Raw genomic sequence first — 20,136 nt, 5'->3', positions numbered from 1 at the left:
TAACTTGACTGACAAACGGATTGTAATAAATAATCGTGACGTAAATGTGTTCTTCTTCTTCTTTTTTGGAGTTGACAGACTGGACGCAGCTTTCGCGTTATTCTGCCCCCCACAGTCTGAAGACGTATCTGCATTTAAGGGGTGTCCCATTTCTAAGTGACAAAATAACCCTCAACACTTGGTTTTGAGGGCCAGTTAAGATTAAGGGTTAAGATAGGAATTGGCCCTTGACCTGGTAGCACCGATTATGACGTAATGTTGATGTAAAGTTGTGACAGGCTATATGACCCGCGTATTGTGTTTTATTTTGAAAGGGGGGCGGAAGTGTTTTACTTTGAGTCTGTGTTGGACTTCCTGGCTGGTGCCATCTGCTCTGTTGAAATTTTTAGCAGCGGCAACGGCAAAAATAGAACTGCCTACAGAACTGCCTATAGAACTACCTATCGAAAGCGCTTCGGTGTGGCGAGCTGCTTCTGGGACGCTGCTGAGACGTTCCGCAGCGCGTCTGGTGGAAATGCTCTCATTGATTAGAATGGAAGCTATTTGCAACGGCGGCTGTAACGCGTCCAGTGGAAATCCAGGGTTAGAAGTGTTTTTCTGTTGCACTTGGGTCGAAGTCCTTTGTCCTGGTGACAAAACATGTGACAAGAATGTGTATAACATTGTGAGGTCTTTAGGGCTGGTTATGGGACAGTGAGCCACCAATAGAGAGGGTATTTCGCGTTTGCTCATGCCACAATGTTGGCAGGAAAAGCTTCTGAAAAATTTACATGTGTTTCCTGGCAAAATGGCATCACTTTGGTTGTAGTGTTGTGTCGGTGATGAGTGATTCGTTCGAAATTACAAATCATTTGAGTGAACAAACTGACTGGGATCACTTCATTAACTGATTCGTTCTTTTCTTAGTTCAGTTGAGCTCAGCAGCGAGCGTGACCTCACAATCACTAATGGCCAGTTTTTGAATACCAAGTTTGAAATTGACTGAATGGGCGGTTAACAAAATCGAGAGACAAACATACAGACAGAGAGAGAGTTGTACTTTTACTCTATCATTATATTCATCCTGACACTTGTTGCAGCACTTGTACTCTACTTGCAGTGGCGGTAACATGATGCTAAGCAATAGTAAAAGGGTAGTAGTTTTGCAGTGTAAGAGGGAAATTGTGAGGTTGGTAATAATAGCCACAATATAATAGCCACTGAGTCTATGCTGTACAACACTGAAATACTTCCAGTGTTTACAAGCGGGCTGCTGAAAGTGGATCATTTATCCAAACACAGTGAAAGGTAATCTAACCTACGCAGGCAAATCTAATTAAGCTGGAGCCAGTCAAGTTACCTCAACCCAGTGGAGGTGTTTATATGAGGTCTGCTCAGCTGGAATGAAAGCAAAACTTCTATTAGTGATGTCATTAGGCAACATGTAAACACGCTCACTTACTCAAGTCAAAGGCTACCCTCATCCGCTCGCTCACTCAGACACTTTAGTCATGATCATCGGTGACAGACAAGAAACTCAGTGTGCTTTCAGACTCATACGAACATAGAGTTGACGTTTGTGCTCTTGTATTTGTAATCAGGAATTCCATCATGTTACACTGTGACGGCTTAAATGCCATCATGAATTATGAGTTCTTGTAAGGCTGGGTGATATGGTGATATGGTCAAAAGTTATGATGTATAACTGCCGTCCACACTACTCAGGTGTTTGTTTGTTTGTTTTTTCATTTGCCCTAAAGACCTGGCTCCATTTTAATTTTGAAACCTGCTTTTTAGTCTGGATGGGCATAACCACTGAAAACGATAACCTTTTACCTTCTTTTGCTTTCCAACTAGTTCTGTATGTGAATAAAAAGCTTTATTTACGCTTCAATTTCAACTCTTCATCTGTCTTCTTCACCAGGGGGCGACTCTGCTGGTTGCAAGAAATAACTCTGAATGGAGTTCCTACTTATTACTTTAAATAAATAACAAATAAACACATTTTTTAAGAGTTAATTGTCTCAATCACTAGTTTCTTCAGTGTGAATGTAAAGTCACTTTTTAAATCCCCATTTAGAGGAAAACAGTCGAGTGGAATGGAAAGCAGTGTGACTGACAGCTGGTCTCAAACGATACACTCGTAGAAATAAAAGTGCTAAGTAGAACCATATAAGGTTCTTCAGCTTCTCCTCATAAGACAACCCCTTTTGGCTCCAGGTAGAACCTTTTTATAAAGGTTCCACCAAGAACGCTTTTAAAACCCTTTATTCAGGAAAGGGGTTTCAAAGGGTTCTCTGGATCAAAATTTTGTGTTTCATTTTTCAACTTAAAGGTGAAGTAAGTAATTTATAGTGCCATCTAGAGGAGAGGCTGAAATTTACAACAAAGAACTGCTCCTCTGCTCACCCCCTCCCTTCCCTGAGCGCTACGGTATCCGCAGCTGGTCAAATGTCGTCCTCGTTGTCTTTCTCCGTGTCAGCAGATGAGGTTCGTGAGGCGAGGGAGAGGGCGAGCTACCGCGGCCGTAGCAGACGAAGCGGAGAGAGAGGAGGCGGGACTTCCGCTACAAGTAAAGCGACGCTTGATTTGTTCTCTCGTGTTTGTCCTTACAGGCTCCAGTAGAAACATGGTGTCTCGCTGCTAACAGTGGCTATGCAACCGCGGCACGCGACCATGTTATTTTACATGACTTTTTGAAACACTACGAAAATGAAACAAAAACTATTATACAGCGACTAGACAATGCAGGAGCACATAATATGTATAAAAAAGTGGATTTTGGGTTATATAAACCCATAAATACTACACAGTGTCCCTTTAAAATACAGAGGTTTCTTTTCTTTCGGCTTCAAGGGGTCGCAACAGCAGATGCCCTTCCTGACCCAAGTCTCCCATGTATTTGGTCTTGGGACTGGCGCAAGGACTACACTGGATGTTGTCCCCGAGCACACTACAAGCCCAATTCCCTTCCGCTCAGCCATGTAGTCCCCTCAACAATGAACACAGACTATGGCTTCCAATTGAGCTTGAGAACTTGTTTCCCAGATGCATGCAAATACGTCATTCAACTGATCTTCCGTGTGGTGTCTTCCAAACTTGAGACACACAGCCATTGTCGTCGTCCCCCTCTTAGCTCGGGCCCCCAAGCAACTGCTTGCTTTGCTTACCCTGTTGCAACACCACTGCCTATTTGTAATTACATGGCTGAGTGATACAGCACTGTCAGAACTGCTGAATATTACCACAGGGCATTGGAATGAACACAACAACACCCTCGATGGAATATAATCCTAATTGGATTAAAGTACAAGTGTTAATGATAATCAACATCATGGCCCAGTAAGTCCTCTGCTGTTATCATTAGAGTATGAAAGCAGCTTTATGATCCTTTCTCAGGAGCACACACACACACACACACACACACACACACACACACACACACATAAATAAACTTCTTCTTTCCATTGACGCTCGCTCGACCCTGAGGCCGCCCTCCCCGTCCACCGAGAGCCAATTGCCGCGTGCCGAGCAGGCGAGCCTTCATGAGCCGACCCCCCTCATTTGCCTGCTTTTACGTGCTCAGCTCCGATCATGTGACAGTTAAGTGAACTACCAGGTCTTTGGAGAGCGATAGAAAGAGAGAGAGAGGGAGTGAATGACAGCAAGCTCGTGTGAGTGTGTGTGTGTGTGTGTTAGAGAGAAAGAGAGAGTGCATGATTGTGGAGGCATACAGTTATGCAAAGACCGTGCTGTGTTGTGTTGCCATTACGCACGATTACGCACTGACAGCTACTTTGGAGACAGCAGCTCACGGAGCAGTGGAGTGGGATTTTTACACATTTAGAGGTGAGTGCAGAAGAAGCAGGGGCGCACGGTGAGATATGATTGTAACCGGAGTGTCTTTTCTATTTGTTTGATCGGGGGAGTTTGAAAAAGCGTGCCATGCGCGCTTCCACTGTACTGGAAGCCTGCTTTATTCGTGGGCTGCCGCTTCCTTCCAAGTAAACCCCTGTATTCCCGCTGCGGTGGATACCACATCATGTTTACATCTGCATCGTGTTGTGTTTTTCTTTTTGTTGATGTGTGTGATTAAATTGGATGTCACAGTCCGCAGTGTCAAAGCTCTGTAATTCGAGAAGACAGAGGAGAGCATCACACTGCTGTTTTCTGGGGTTTCACGGTCGGAGGGGTTACTTTAGGGCAAATGATTTAAGACCCAGTCAAGCCAAGGTGCTCTCAAAACTATTTTTCCCACATTAGGCATCTCCTGAATCTCTCTCCTGAGCAGCTGCAGAACCTCGATGTCATATGATGTTATATCTCCTTTTAAAACACGTACAGGGCATCTGTATTTTGCAAATACTATTACATTAACATATATATATATATATATATATATATATATATATATATATATATATATATATATATATATATATATATAAACAATATATATATATAACAATATATATAATTATTATTCGTATATTATCAATAAATAGTAAACTGAAGCTGTGAAACAGCAGCACTCAGACATTTTATAAACAGCCACCTTTAATGTTGTTGTTTATTATATACCTGATTAAAATAATTAGTTAATTTTGTTGAAACCCCTGGCTGTTCTTCGGCTTTACACTAGAGGGCGCACACACATTTTGTTTTCACTCTCGAATTTGATGCTCAACACGTGGCTTATCGAAGGTATTAAATAAGATCATATTGTCATGATTAATCACCAAAGGCAACTCGCTGCAGTTAAGACCATGCAGCAATTTATTTTTAACACATGTGCAAAGTAGACAAGGTGCATTGTTAATAAAAATAGCCACTAAATCCTGTAGTTATCATCCACTGAAATGTGTTTGTTTTTATTCTCACAGTTTAGGGTCACCTCTTCATTCTATTCTCTTATTATCTTAATATAATCTGCAAACTCTGCACCATGACAGCTACTTAATCCTTCAGACTAAGCTGTGAGACCACAAGAGGAAAAGCAGGGGCAGCACGAAACATGTGTCACAAGTGGTGAGAAACAGGAACCTCTGATTCCACATGGTCAGTGTGAAGACTGAACCAGCAGCAGCTGCAGCATCTACACACACACACACATACACACACACACACAGTTTTCAAATCCGTTCTCACGTGCTGAAGTTGCCATTTGAAATGTCATCAGCTGCAGATCCTTTACAAAAGCAGCAGGTAATGCAGAGACACCAAAAATACATTTTCAACAAGTCTGACAACTCTTAACGTTTGTTTTCATAGAATGTTTAGAGACTGTTGTGTTAAACATTAATCTCTCAGATTAATCAGTCAGTCTGTCAGTGTGACTGTGCTGTTGTACAGGATTCCGAGAACCTGAAGGTACCAGATGCCACTGGAGAGTTGCTGTTTTTCATTTATCATGTATTTGTGTCTGACATGCTGTCCAATTTAAAGATATCTATCTTTTTGTTTTCATAAATGATAAACATGATGATGTGTATCTCTTTTGCAGGAAGAACAAAGACGTTTCAATCAACATTCACTTGATTTCCAGTCGTAGAACAGCTTGATCTTGAGAGCAGACCAGAGTCAGCTGTCATTGATCCGAACAGGAATGGTGGATCACCTGCCACTTGGTGAGGAGACCTTCCAGTATTACACCGGCTCCCTGGGGTCTGACTACAACTGCCTCTGTCGCCACGCCAATGGTGGTGTGTTGTCCGGCATCATGGTGACTGATGCATGCGGTTATCATCATCATCATCACCACCACCACCACCACCACCCTTATCAAGGGCTGACGGTCTCCTCTCCTCGCCTCTCTGAGGATGACCTCAGTGATTCCTCCAGCCCTCGTTCTTCCCTCTGTTCGAGCCCAGAGTCCTCATCACCAGCCTCCCGGCACGTTTTCAGCTCTGGCTTTGAGGGTAGGGGCAGCAGGAGCAGTGGGAGCTATAGCTCCTCGTCAGGAGGAGAGAGTCAGGACAGCCTGCTGGACATTCTCCTCTCACAGAACTCCCTTACCACCTCATTAAATCATAATGCCAGCATCAGCAGCAACTCTCTCTCTTCTATTTCGTCCTCCTTATATGTCTCCTCTCCACCGTCCTCATCTCTCACTGCCCCCCTTTTACCTATGGGCCAGACCTGGGAGTTCAAGAGGGAGCACCGACTGAGTCTCCTCCAGCAGCAGGCCAAAGAGGACTGTTACGAGTTTCCTGTTTTCCTCGATGAGCTGCAGGATCCAACAGCGCTTCTCTTTCAGCCCACCCTGGAAGAGATTGAGGAGTTCCTTGAGGAAAACATGGTGGTGGCAATGGAGAAAGAAGAGGAGGGGAGTGATGAGGCGATGTCACCAACGTCAGAGGATGCTGAGGTTGAAGGGTCAAGGACATTAACAGGAGAATTGGTGTTGGTGCCACGGAACTCAGATCAGACTGTTCCTGTGGCCCACTCTCAATATTTGTCCCACTCAGAGACCAAACATTCACCATGTGCTTCAGACATGGACAATTCACTATCAACAGTGGATGCTAGTTGTATAGCGAGTTGTAGTCCTTCGAGTTGTCGAGTTGATGAGATCAAACAGGAGGACGGTGGCTTATCGCCAGCCTCATCAGAGGGCACCAATGGTCCCTCCAGTGTGCCTGTCATCTTACAAATCCAGCCAATACAAGTCAAGCAAGAACCAAACCCCAGTGCCATATCTGATTCTGTCACGCAAGAAACCCAGCCACAAAAAACTCAATCTCAGTCAAACCAGTCCTCATCGGATATCAAAATAGCCCAGCTACTGGTGAACATCCAGGGGCAAACCTTTGCTTTGGTGCCTCAGCTGCTTTCCCCGGCAAACGTCGGTGGCTCAAATAAAAACAAAAATGCTTCTTCATCTAAATTTGTCCGGATTGCGCCCGTTCCTATTGCTGCTAAACCCACTGGGCTTGGGGAAGGTGCGTTGGGCGGAGGTTTGGCTGTTGGGGTCCTCGCTGGAGGACAGAGGTACCAGAAGAGCGCAGTAGCAGACCTTATCAAAATGCACAAGTGTTCTTTTCCCGGCTGTAACAAGATGTACACCAAGAGCAGCCATCTTAAAGCCCACCTGAGGAGGCACACGGGTGAGAAGCCCTTCGCCTGCACTTGGCCCGGCTGTGGATGGAGGTGAGCAATTGATCTAATGATTCAAATATAAAATGAAAGAGATATCAGTCATTATCAAAATATACATTTGAGGTATATCAGGCCATATATGTTGCACCCTGTAGACTTAGTTCTGGTCTAAGATTGAATAAGCACACAGAAATTATAGGATTGGTGCAGTTTGTGCAGTTTTATTGTATATGTTTATCTGAACTAAAGAGATTACAGACAATATTGAGGGTCATCAACTTCCCCTGTCGACGCTCAGACACTTGAAGACAGCTATTGATAATTGACTTTCCTTGATATGCATAGGCTTTGACGACATAGGCAATGATAAACATTAGCTCGCCATGTAAATAACCATGCGTTTATTAGTACAGATACAGATAAAAAGAGACTGTGGCACTCAAGTAGAGATAATAATCCATCAGGGATTATGAAAGCGTCATCCTGGAGGCTGAAGCACGTTGGATGGTTTCCTTGGTTGAAACAGTGAGCATCCTTTGTTTCGTCAAAAGGTTTTATGAGAGCAGAAATCCAAGTTAAATATTCAATAAAAAGAATTCACAAGGATCAGTTAAGATATTTAATGAATGGAGGGGCCCAACCTTTGTAAAGTGACATTTTGATCTGAGATAGTTACAATTTGTTAGTCCCACACACACTGGCAGTGTGTCCCACTATCTTTCTGGTTTTTTTTTTCTTACCATGGTAAAGTTCCAGATTAGATAGAGCGCTGTTTGAAGTTGCCATTCAGACTTTGTACCCGGTTAGTTATTTCACACACAGTTTGCACACAGTCTGCGACAACCTCACCTGTGCACATTCAGCGCAGTAGAGATTCACTGGATTATTGTAGGATCAAGTTTAAGTTCTCACCTTAGGGCAAGTCTCATAGCTCGCAGAGTTAATGTTTATTCATTGCTTTATTTTTAAAGACTCCCTGAGCTTAAAGTGGCTTACTTGGACTTTTCTCTTCTTCCATATTTGTCTATCGTCTAACTGCAAAAAAAGTAGATGTACCCTGCTATCGAATGCCACCTTTTGACCTGTTGGTCAATGGGGTTCATCTCTATAGATGTAGGTATTGCCCAACAGATTGCAGGCTATAGCCTGTGTTTGTCTGTGTGTGTGTGTGGTAGGAGGGTTACATCAGTGCAAGTAGTGTGTGGTTAGGGATTAATTATGGTAAGTAATAACTTTAAAGGTAACGTTAGATTAAGTCAAGTTCAGGAAGGTAGGTCAGTGGTCATTTCAACAGCACAGGCGGAGGCAGCTGGACTGCACCTGCAGTCATTTAAAATCCTTCCAGATGTGACACATTTTTTCTTAATAAGCAATGTGTTAGGGCTTATTCCTGGTGTTTATGCAACATCAAGTTGTTTGGGAGTTGAGTGAGCTCTTATGCAAACAGTTTCTTACATTTTTTACATGACATATGTTTGTTTGTTTGTTTGTACAGCACATTTCCCTTGTTAGCCTGTATGACTGCATCTTATGACCTTGAAGACAAAGTAATTGTTTAGTAAATAGAGGATCTTGGCCATTTTCTTGCTTTGCATTCACAGAGAGGTTTCCCAGTGAATGAAAAGTCACTGCGTCCTGGCACTGGTTGCCCAGAAGCGTACAACACCAAATAAATTGAGATATAATGTTTTTATTATTGAGATTTAGGAGCGCTGGTGGGCAGATTTCTGTTGTTCTCTCTTGTCCAGTTTTTATGCTACTACTTTCTTTGTTACTGCACAGACATGTGAGTGGTATCAATGTTAAAGGTGCATTATGTAATAAATCTAAAGCAACTGGCCACAAAATCCTCCTTATATGTCACAGAGACTCAGGAATAATGTTCATATAACATACTGAACTCACCAACAACAACAGTACAGCCAAAATATTTGCATTAAAAAAAATCTTTTGCAGACTGCAATTCATGTTTTTGTTTTGAAATCATGTTTTGGCATGTGGCGCCACCTACCGCCATCTACCAATCATTGCAGTCAGTAGAGTCTCAGCTGCCGAGCAACCACGGGTTGCCAGTTACGTCAGAAAACGAAAAACCTAAAAGACCTCGGTATTTTGAAATTGACTGTAGTAACCATTTTTGGCCACATTCTTTCATATGGCACCTTTAACTAACTTTCAGTAAGACTGAAGACGTTGCTGTCAGTGATCTGGTGTTTTGCTGTCAGCGATCCCCTACCTCTTCCATATTTCACATCATGAATATGTTCACTGACAAAAAACAGCCCAACGTCTTGAGCACAGAGGACCGCTTCTTTGTGGCTCTTGATTGGATACAATGCAGTGGTGAACAGTACAATTTGTTCTAGATTTACTGCTAGGCCATTTTTTTTGTATTATTTGCCCTGATATTTTCTGTCAGTCTGTGGCTGAAAATTGCACAAGGCTGAAAAAAGTTTGATCATTTATTTCTCATCATAAAAATGAATCCAATGACGTGATCAATTTGGAAGGTCATCCATTCATCACAGTCCTGTCATGTGACATTGTTGCTGCTGCTGAATCAACTGTGTTTTTTGCCGACTCATGGATCTACAGTATATAATCCCAGTGAGAATCTTGCTGATTGCAGCTCAGGGTTCTTTGCTTTACCATTTTAAAATAAAATAAAATAAAATAGAAATAGAGTATTTCATGCAGCAGTAGCTGTATCGTATAGGCTCTTATTGAACACTGGATGCTGAGCGGGCAGGATACATCAGGAATCATCCACACTGTGACCATAAACATAAAATATAAATACCAATTCACCTTACTTTCTTAAGCATATACTGTATTTATTATGCACTTGGAAAAATGTCATGTTGTCAGTTCAAAAGCATACTTCCAGTTTTTAAAAGGCTTGCATTCATGTTTTTATGAAACTCAGGACCATGTTTTTCTTCTGCTGACCCTAAAATCTAATACTCCCAGTTCTCCCAAAACTGCACTTCTGTTGTCCTCACATGAGAGCGCCACAATAAAAGTGTGTTATAAAGTTGCCCTTTCCTTGCTCCTCTCCCTCTGGGCCAGGAAATAGAGGTGAGCTTGGGGAGTCAGGCACCCATTACTCGCTGTAACCTTAGACGCATGTGTTGGCCTCTGAAGCACAGAGTCTTTCATTGGCCGCACTCCTGCTTAACTCATAACTCAGTGAAAGTTGTATTTCTTCTTTTGCCAAAATGTTTTGGTTTTTTCGCCGCTTTTATCCTTGACTGTGTGTGTTTCATGGTCACGTAGAGACTACGTCCAGATCCGGATGCATACACAAAGACATGTGTAAAAACATGAATGAAACACACATAAATGCATACCTATTTTTAAAGTCAGACCTGTATGGAGACCTTTGTTTGATGAAAGGACTCAAACTTGAACAGTTTACTGTAAAAACACAGGTGATGTGTGTTCTTGGCGTGTGTTGTAGGGGCAGTGGCTTGTTGTTGTACTTGTCAGCCGATGGGGCTCATTGTCACAGCAAAGCTGTTTGCTGGTGACAGAGCTGTCACAGTTTGAGGCAGGCGAGCGCAAGCAGCCCTGTATTCTACAAAATGATGTTCCCACTCAACTTAACTGCAATTCTCACTGACATTTCAAGAAAAATGTGCAAGTTTGTGTAAGATGTTGTGGTTATGATTGTAGCCATGGCCAAACAGTTGGTGTAGTGGTTAGCACTCACGCAAGTAGGATCTGTTCAGGGTGTACCCCGCCTATCGCCCTATGTCAGCTGAGATTGGCACAGCACCCCCCACGACCCTTCTATGGAGGATAAAGCGGAAGAAAACGGATGGATGGATGATTGTATTCAGGTTAAGGCACACAAACCACCTGCAGTTTTTGAAAACAATAGGGGTCAGGGTCAATTAAATTGTGATACATTGTGATTTATTTAAGCAAGTAAAACCAGTTCGCCAGAATTGTGATATTCCAAGTAGCTGATACTGTTAAATGTAGCAGTTTACCTCGAAAATGATTGTTTGTCAGAGTAATCTGTAAATCAGGCAGTTTCATCTGAAGCATTTTAACTTGAAGGCTCACATGTCATAGGTCTCTATTATTTTGGCCGAGCATTTTATTTCATTTTGCAATAGCTCAGTCAACACCGATTAGGCAAAACTATTTTTTACTTGCCTGTGTATTTATTTTAATTTTAAATACAGCATTTATTGAAAAAAAAAAAAAAAAAAAGTCCCTTTCAATTGAGATGAATATTAGAACGACATACAACATAAGTTGATTTTGAAACTATATCAAGGGATATTCGTCATTAAGGAGGAAAAGTAAATGTCAATGAACTGCATGTTGAACTGCAATTCACCAGAATTACAATTCAAATCGAAAAAGCATTCAAATATCATGACAACAATGGAATACCCATTCACCCATAGGGCACGCCCAAGGTTTTTCCCCCTCATAGTGTCAACATCTGCTACATGTTCCACATCTTGTTACGTTTCACGCCGTCACTGACCCTCTCTTGCTCCTTCCTTATGTCCAGAACCAAATTGGGAGACAATATTCACCACTTGAAACTTAGCTCGAGAATGCATTTGTGTAGGAATGCAAGAGAGGGTACGGCGTAAGTGTGTCTACTTTCCTATCGCATCAGATTTTATGTTGCTATTGATCCTCCTGGGAAATTTGTAAAATTACCCGATCTGCAAAGAACTCTTCGAAAAAGAAAGAAAAGAAAAGCCTCTGTGGAGCCATAAAATATCTGGCTCCAAACTTCATTTTTGGAAAAACCAGTCAAATAAATTTTTACGGTTGCATGTTTAAAACTCTGCATGTATTACGCGAACGTCTGTCACTGATTAGTGCAGTCATGCATTGATGTTGTTTTTCTTTGAACGTGCAATTTCAGTGAAGACTGAGCCTCAACGTAAACACAGTGACAGCTTTGAACTGATAGATACTATACTGCTGTAATTTTCCAGGTGCATATTCAACCCCTTCCAGGCTGTTTTCACTGTGCTTCTGTTATGCTGCGGAGCACAATTTATGGACAAGCTCGAACAAAACCCGCTTGAGTGTTTCCCACAGCGCCCACACATTTATGTACAGTAGAGTATGTGTCGTGCTGCAGCCACACCAAACTGCCCCGAGGACTTTAAGTGCAAAAACCCACAGACTTCATGTGAAAAACACTCTCAAGCGATCGACATGGAGATATAAACTTAGTGACCTCACCCACCAGAGCTGAAACAAACAAACAAAAGAGTCACAGAAACGTCGCACATGTTTTAATACATCACAGCCTAGGTTTTGTGATAGTAGAAAATAACATAGTAATGTGTAACAATATTGTTAAAGGTGATCATGCGCTAACATAGAAGGTGTATGTGATATCACAAATGTCTTTTATTTGTCATACAAAGGAGGAGTTATACCCATAATCCTCAGGAGTAGGTTGTCGGAAATCACAGGGAAATCAAGTCACCCCCCCAAAAAATAAGCAGGTTTTCTTTTTTTCTTTGTCTGAAAATGGCTTAGGTTCTTCTATTGGGTAATATCAGAATCATCATTTTGGATGCAGCAACTATGAAAATTGTGTTGGCTTAGATGGGATCTTATAGCGTACACACACATATACAAGGCACAAACTATAACAAGTCACAAAACAGTGGAAATCAACTGAAGTTGTACATTACATTATTAATTGTGTCAAAATACGTCATTGTTATTACTCAGTCGAATATCACATTAGAACAAGTTCGCAGGTATTTATATTGAGGCTGAACAGTGTAAACATTTGCAAAGGTTAATGAAGTAATCCTTCACTCTTGTCTTGGATGTTTGACTGTTTGAATGTCAATTTTTTATGGTTATGATTCATCTCATAGTTGCTTGACTTGGTTAAGCAACTATGGAGAAAATGAATGACAACTTTATTTCTGGAACCGCACTGATCAATATTTTAATAGTACCACCAATAGATCATATGACTGTGTTTACTTTTTCCGGAGGATTCATTGAACTCACTCACGCCTCATCAGATCTATATTAAGTGAGAGCAAGTGCCCAGTGCAACAATCACAGTAGGAAGAACACATAGAAGTATAAATGTATATGTATATACTTAAATCACTGGAGGAAAAAGTCCAATCGTGTTCGGCGTTATGACATCAAATGTGTTAATCGATGTCAGAGCAGCGCAGCATTCTGGAAGCAGCTGCATTTGAAAACAACAATTCTTTTATTAGTCTCTCCGTCAAACAGTGCACGGCATCACTGTCAACAAGTTACCAACAAGGCCACATGAAATGCAGCGCCTGGACAGTCACGCATGCTTGTTTATTAAGCTGCAGCCTGTTTCGAGAAAAAATAGGCGAAAGAAAAAGAAAAACACGAAGCACACGACATCAAAGTACCACAGCTTTGTGGAGGAAACGGATCTCGTAAAAAACAGTGCCAACATTTAAGATAAGATAAGATCGTTTATAGGGCACTGACAAATAAAGGTAATCTATAAAAGTCATGTTTAACATGACACCCTGTAACTTCCTTGGTGACGCTTCACTGCAGCGTCCCTCAGCTCTTGTTGGTTTGTTTAGATTCTCTGACTTTTAGTCTGCTCCTCAGCAGGTTGACACTTGAGATCAGAGACTGATATCAGGTGACAGACTCAACCACAAGGATATTCCACCTGTTCTCCCTGTAAAGCCCTTTGGTTGCTTTGGTCATGTTTCGGATCACGCGCCTGCCGAGTGATGAGATGTCGTCGGATGCGTTCGGATGCATTCGGCATAGCGGGTGCACAGAATTCTCCATCTGTGTTTGTCCTGTTGCTGCAGTGAAATCAGCCATACGTGCCTGAGCCGTGACACAACCATCTGACAGATGAGGTGGTGGCTGTGGCTCATGAGCTCTTTCTTTTATCTCACTCCACTTTTTTACTCTCTATCATTTTGATGGAGCGTGTTTTGCTTCCTCTGCGGCTTTGGTCGGCAAGCTTTGTCTTCATCATTGACAAGGAAACATGTCCGCATGCTGACATCCCGGAGGGCAATTTTTAACCTGCTCTTCAGTCATCTTGGAAAAAAAAAATCTGCTCATCCACATTGTTCTCTGTCATCATTCTCCTCTTTTCCACCTAATTGATTATTAGGGCTCAAGCACAAATGTGCCAGGGCCAAAGGCTCCATTTTTGAGGAGGTTAACCTGCATAATAACTCTTGAAATTTGGCACAGGTCGGTGACAAATGCGATAGTGGCATAGGGCACAAACCTGTTCGTAGCCCCAGGGCTCTGTAGCTCCCCCAGATGTCAGTCCATGATCAAACAAAAGTCGTCGGATCGGGAGGAAATTTGGTCTGTGTCGGGCTTACTCAGTACAACATTTCTTTGACGTGAGAATACGGATTATTTGATTTGAGAAATAATGGCCAAAAGTGCATTAAATGGTAAATTTCACATTTTTTCTATCACGTCTAAGTCACACGTAGTTGATTTTAGTTGAAACTTCGTACCCTTGTTGCTCTCATGATTCCAAACAAATTTCTAATGTGCTCCGCCCACCCAGAAGTCGACCATTTTGGAAAAACAAAAATGGCTGGTCGATGCATTTGATCAAACCCGTCCTACCAGGCTTTAGCTATATGCCCTGTCAAATTCCATATGGTCCAAAGGTTCTAGACAAATGAATGATTAAAAGTTATCAAATGAGTCAAAAGGGCTCTAGTAATGTTCAGTACCTTGGTTCTCTCAGTGAAAGAGTCATTTTGGGGAGATTTTGTGTGGATTGAGACAATTCCTGAAAAGCAGTGCAGCATGTAATACAGTTCCAGATACAGACAAATAATCAGAATTTTTGTGAAACGTGAAAATAAATCTTATCTTGGAGCATCATAGCTCGCTCACAAGTGTGTGTGTTTGTTTTCAGGTTCTGGACTTTTTTACATTCCACAGTCTAGCAGTATAAGCTGCGTTGCTTATCTTCTTTTTTACTGTGGGGGCCATTAAAATGATGAATAGGCTGGTTGTGTAATCCGTGTCTCGTGTGGAAATGGTTTGACATCACTGCGAGTGACGCCTTTACATCTCAGTGAATTATCACCTTCATGCCGTAAAAACATGCTGCTGTGGCTGCTACTGGAAATATGCCTGGAAACTAATCCATGATAGAGATTAATCTGATCATAACGGCTTGAGTGAGATTCACAAAAAAAGACACACATGAAGAACAGTCACCAGACTGTCATCTGCTTAACCCCTCACAGTCAAGATGTCCAAACCTGTAGAGACCAAAGCAGCGCAGTCCAGGAATAGCCTGAGCAGGGTGCAGTGCATATGTGATGAGCTAAATACAGGACGGTGCTTTACCTTCATAGAGACAAAGGGCAAAATACATGAACAGTGTCAAATGTCTCAGATCATTACTCTTGTTATTTGGCGGCTTGAAACTCAACATTGTGCTTTTTATTGTTATCCAGGAAGCAAGAGCTGTGTATTTTCATGGGTTGGTGGAGATTTAATTTACTAACAGCGATTTGGGGAAATCTAAGTGATTAATTACATCTCGTATTTTTCTCTGTGTCAGGTTCTCCCGGTCTGATGAGCTGTCCCGGCACCGCCGCTCCCACTCGGGGGTGAAACCGTACCAGTGCATCGTGTGTGAGAAGAAGTTTGCCCGCAGTGATCACCTGTCGAAACACCTCAAAGTCCACCGCTTTCCACGAAGCAGCAGGACGGGACGCTCTGCAAACTGACCCTCCTGACCTACTCTGACAGACTGACGCTAAGCAGGGGGTGGGGTGTGTGTGTGTGTGTGTGAGAGAGAGAGAGAAAGAGGACAGACAGAGGTGGAGGGTGAAAGTCCAAACGCCCTTTAAAGGAGAGTGTGCAGGTCCCATTTCTGCTTGTGTGTGTTTATGTATGCGTGACGTACATTCATGGTACTGTGATAATTTATTGGGTGGCGAGGAAAAGACTGTAAAAAAAAACTGAACTAAAGCAGAAAAAACTGTTACTTGACATAACACCCTCACAGGTGGAATAAGCTTCTTGTATATTACAACATTTGTCTCGCTCAAAATCGTTAATCGAATTTGAAGAAAATTGCTGTTTTTTTCTTTCCTCTTCTTTCCAACACTAAGGTGTGTGTTCGAGTCAAAAGCCATGTAGTAATAAGTGTTGTGAGACTTGGGGCGGGATAGGGAGGCGCTACTATAACCCTACGTTTCCCCCTTCTTACTTGTTCAAAAGTAATATTAGGAAAAATGTTTCTCTCACTGGCTTAAATTGTCTGACTGTGCATTATATTACTAAGCCTTGTGATCTACAAAATGGCTTCACTTCTCAAACTCCCTTCAATTTTGTTTGCAAACCTCCAAACTAGACATAGAGCCACTGTCTTGGTTTGTTTTGGTTTGACTTTGGGATGATGGGATGTTGCCTGGGGCCCCCGCCGATCATCTTGAAACGTCCCTTTCGTCAATAGACGGCAGAGTAGATGATGCATCAACATTCCTTCAGCTTTGATTCGGACTATTTGTTGCTTTCGGGGATCGTTAGTGAACAAAAAAACCTGTAGTAACCTCAAACTCAATCCCTCGAAGAACAAAGCTCATAGAGGAATTACCGCTCACCAACACGGATCATTGTAATGTGTAATTTGCACTGGTGAAGTTGAAATGTCTTCGCTTCATTCACGTACAGTCCTGCCCTCTTGTCTCATCTGGTTGAAGGGGACTCTTTATCAGAATGGTTGTCATTTTTATGGCCCTCTGTTTATTTTTGGATCAAAACAGATCGGGTTGCAGCTAAATCCAATGACAATCTGCAAAAGATTTCAAGCAAACTTTAAAAACAAGCATATGTAGAAGCAAGTCTGCTGCTCTGTTTTCGACTTGTGATGAATTGCATTTGTTCTCAAGTTGTGTGCCGTTGTGTGAGGCCTAATCATGTACTGCTTAATGTCCCACAAAAAACTATAATACATGACACTATTTTCATATTAAAAGACACAGAAAGTTTAGGAACTGTATGGGTCAAATTGCCAAATCAAGTTTTTTTCCTTTTCTTGCCACATAATACTTTTAATTCTGCTTCAGTTTTCTATATTAGATGGAAGAAAAAGGATAGGATGTTCTTATTGAAATTAACTGGAATTAATGTATTACTTATTGCCCATTCAGAGAGATGAGAAATTTGTTTGTTTACACTGCCATGATGGCAGGAAAGGGTTCTGCAAAAGCGATTGACGCCAGTGCCGGTTTCAAATGTGTCACAGTTCACTGCGCACTTTAAAACCCCAGAGATCGAGCAACATTAGGGATGCACCGAAACTCAGAAAATCAGCATCCGCATCCAACGCAGCCTGGATCGTTTCTCTACACGCTGTTCTGTCTAATTAATGATCTTTACGACGAGGATCGAGTACAGTTATGAAGTGCAGGGGATCGGAGTGAATGTCGCAAGGAGTTCATAATCTGTGCCATATGCAGCCAAGTTTTGTTTTTGCACAAAGAGACTTTCCAGCATTAAATAGGTGCTGTTCCACCGTGTACTCACATCTTGTTGGAGCCATTTTATTGGTGTTCCAAACTGATCTTGGACAGACTCTAAGCGGGAATAGACAGGCGCGTGCGCACCACAGTTTATGTCATCACATCTTTTTTCGCGCCAAAATTTTCTGTGGCTGAATTTCCGGTGCATATCCAAGCAATATATCACAGATCTGAACAAACTGACTATAACCTGACCACTGTAATGCTGTCGTAGTGTTTCACAATTATGGAAACAGAGTGGACATTATTACAGAACTGCAGTATCAACCTTTCCTCAGCCAATTGAAACAAACCAAAGTTATCTAAGCTAGCATTGGTTTCTGTACCTGCTATGAAGTGATCGCTACACAAGCAAAAATCTATTGTATGGTATTTAACTCCGCCATCCCTTGGTATCCACTCTTTAGTATCCTGGAGCACAGCTATCCACCATTTTCACTTTTTTTATGAATACAACCAGCATAGAAGCTGCCTGACATCACCTGGAATACATGCTGCAGATTATACTGTATATCTGAATGGATTTGAAATGGCTTCCTGCCAAAAGAGCTTTGTTTTGATTCTGAATGTTGCACGGTGAGGTTGTGTGATGTCAGTCTTTGAGACAGTGAGACACCTAAGAACAAATATTGCCTGAACATCGAAGTATCTGGGCCGTGAACATGGACGAGCACAAACGAGCTTGCTGTAACATTTGATAAGAAACAGTTATTATTATAATAATAATAATAATACACATTAAAATTTGAAGTAGAGTCAGCAAAATATGCTCGAGTTAGCTCACATTAGCCTCCAAAAGCTACTATTCACACCAGCATTCAGAAACAGTGTTTTATTTCTTATGAATTATAAGCTTAATTTTCAAAATACAGTGGCCTTTTTTTAAAATCTATGAAGACTCACTTTAATATATGGAATGTTTTGCACCTACTGTATCTAGAGAGGGAAACAAGTGAAATGTGGCTCAGTTTGTGCCCAGTGAAGCCTGTTCCTAATTCCACATATTAATTTCAGAAGCTGAAGAATGATATTAAATGATTTACATATCAAATTGAACTTGAATTGTTTATGCTTGTTACCAATGTGTTGTTTGCGACTGGAATTGTAAGCCATTACAGCATTCATAAGGGATCGCTCTTATTGTCTCTGCTCTTACGCTAATAATAATAACACTTAATGCAGCATATTATTGAGAGGAAATCAAATTATTAATCATCCAAACTCACCAGTATCTGCCCATGTTCTTGGAACATACCATTTATCTTGCCTTTGTCTTGTACTGTAAGGAAACAGTGAGTGTTTTTCTCTTTTCTATCTTTTTTTTTTTATTTTGCCATTGTATTGACATGTATAGATTTGATTATGTCACTCTGCATCTGAGTTGAATGAAACAAAGGGAGAAAAAAAAGGACATGGGAGGGACATGACATGTCCACTGCACAGAGATGGATTGCTGTGCCATATTGTGATTCAGTATTGAATTGATTTGAGGCAAGAATGTGAAATTTGGTATTGAAATTGACTTCTTTTTCTTGGATATTTAATTAGCTGAAACCTCCAATGACATAACCCTGTACGCTGTATGGAGTTTTAACTCTGGCAGGCATTCCTTCCTTCCATGTAATCAAAAGAAACACTTCTCTGAATGGGTGTCCTACGTGAGCCCATGAATGTATGTAAATAACTGTATATGCATCTAAAGAGAGAGAGAAGAGAAATATTCTTTTAGTGATTATTGCAATTGTGAAAGATTTTTTTTTTTTTTTTTAAATATATGTAAAGTAAGTGTACATACCATGATAATTCAAATATATTATTGAAAAAGCTGTAGCAACTTGCGGTTTGTCAGATGTTTATGCAACACATTTAAAAGTCTAGTTTCATGCTAAATGGTACAAACTGACAGTGTAGCGTGTTGTCATGTTGTGAGAAATGATTTTCAAATGTGTTCTGTTAACGTAACACAATAAGAGTTGCTAAAAAACTGGTATATTTTTTTGCTTTTGTTCTACTATGTAAAACACATTTACAATAATAATAAAAAACAAAATTCTTAAACAAAAACATGTGTTTCTGTATTTGTGGTTTAAAAAGCCAATATTTTCCTCGCCGCAATCACCCACACTGTCATCCTCCTGTTTCTCATGGTAGAGTTCAATCATTGTGTTGGCAAAGTCAGAGTTTGAGCAACCGATTTTACTTTTCAGCTCAAACCACAGCAACTCCGTGTGAACATTTCATTTTAAAACAAAATAATTATTGATTTTTGCCCTTAAATGGCAGCCAGTTGGCTCCCATCACTGGAGCTGAATAACATCTCCATATCTCTTTCATAAAGAAATAACAAAATGTCACAACACAGTTACAACTTTCTAATTAGAGAAGAGATCAACACAAACCACTTACTCCAGATTATGACCTCCTGTTTACACACACTTAACCAAGCCACAGCACCACTGTGAGAAAGTGTCTGTTGTTGTATTATAAGGCATGTATTATAAATGCACAAGAGGGCAAA

The 20,136-nt window shown here is 41.2% G+C and overlaps 1 protein-coding gene across 1 annotated transcript; it reads left to right on the top strand.

The window, feature by feature from the left end:
- Nucleotides 1–3,696: 3,696 nt before the first annotated feature.
- Nucleotides 3,697–19,560, top strand: LOC310931622 (Krueppel-like factor 15). The gene is made up of 3 exons (XM_083894838.1): nucleotides 3,697–3,828; nucleotides 5,483–7,128; nucleotides 15,650–19,560. Exons 2-3 carry the CDS (start codon nucleotides 5,585–5,587, stop codon nucleotides 15,816–15,818), a joined length of 1,713 nt encoding a protein of 570 aa, XP_083750964.1. The 5' UTR covers nucleotides 3,697–3,828; nucleotides 5,483–5,584; the 3' UTR covers nucleotides 15,819–19,560.
- The last annotated feature ends 576 nt before the right edge of the window (nucleotides 19,561–20,136 follow it).

The sequence above is a fragment of the Microchirus variegatus genome (assembly GCF_963457635.1).
Source record: "Microchirus variegatus genome assembly, chromosome: 9".
Lineage (NCBI taxonomy): Eukaryota > Metazoa > Chordata > Actinopteri > Pleuronectiformes > Soleidae > Microchirus > Microchirus variegatus.
This window is presented reverse-complemented; position numbering and strand designations above follow the sequence as displayed.

Excerpts from the sequence above, each read along its gene's own strand:
- LOC310931622 (XM_083894838.1), top strand. The coding sequence starts at position 5,585 with ATGGTGGATCACCTGCCACTTGGTGAGGAGACCTTCCAGTATTACACC. Across the intron at positions 7,129-15,649 it reads TGGCCCGGCTGTGGATGGAG|GTTCTCCCGGTCTGATGAGC; the intron begins GTGAGCAATTGA and ends TCTCTGTGTCAG.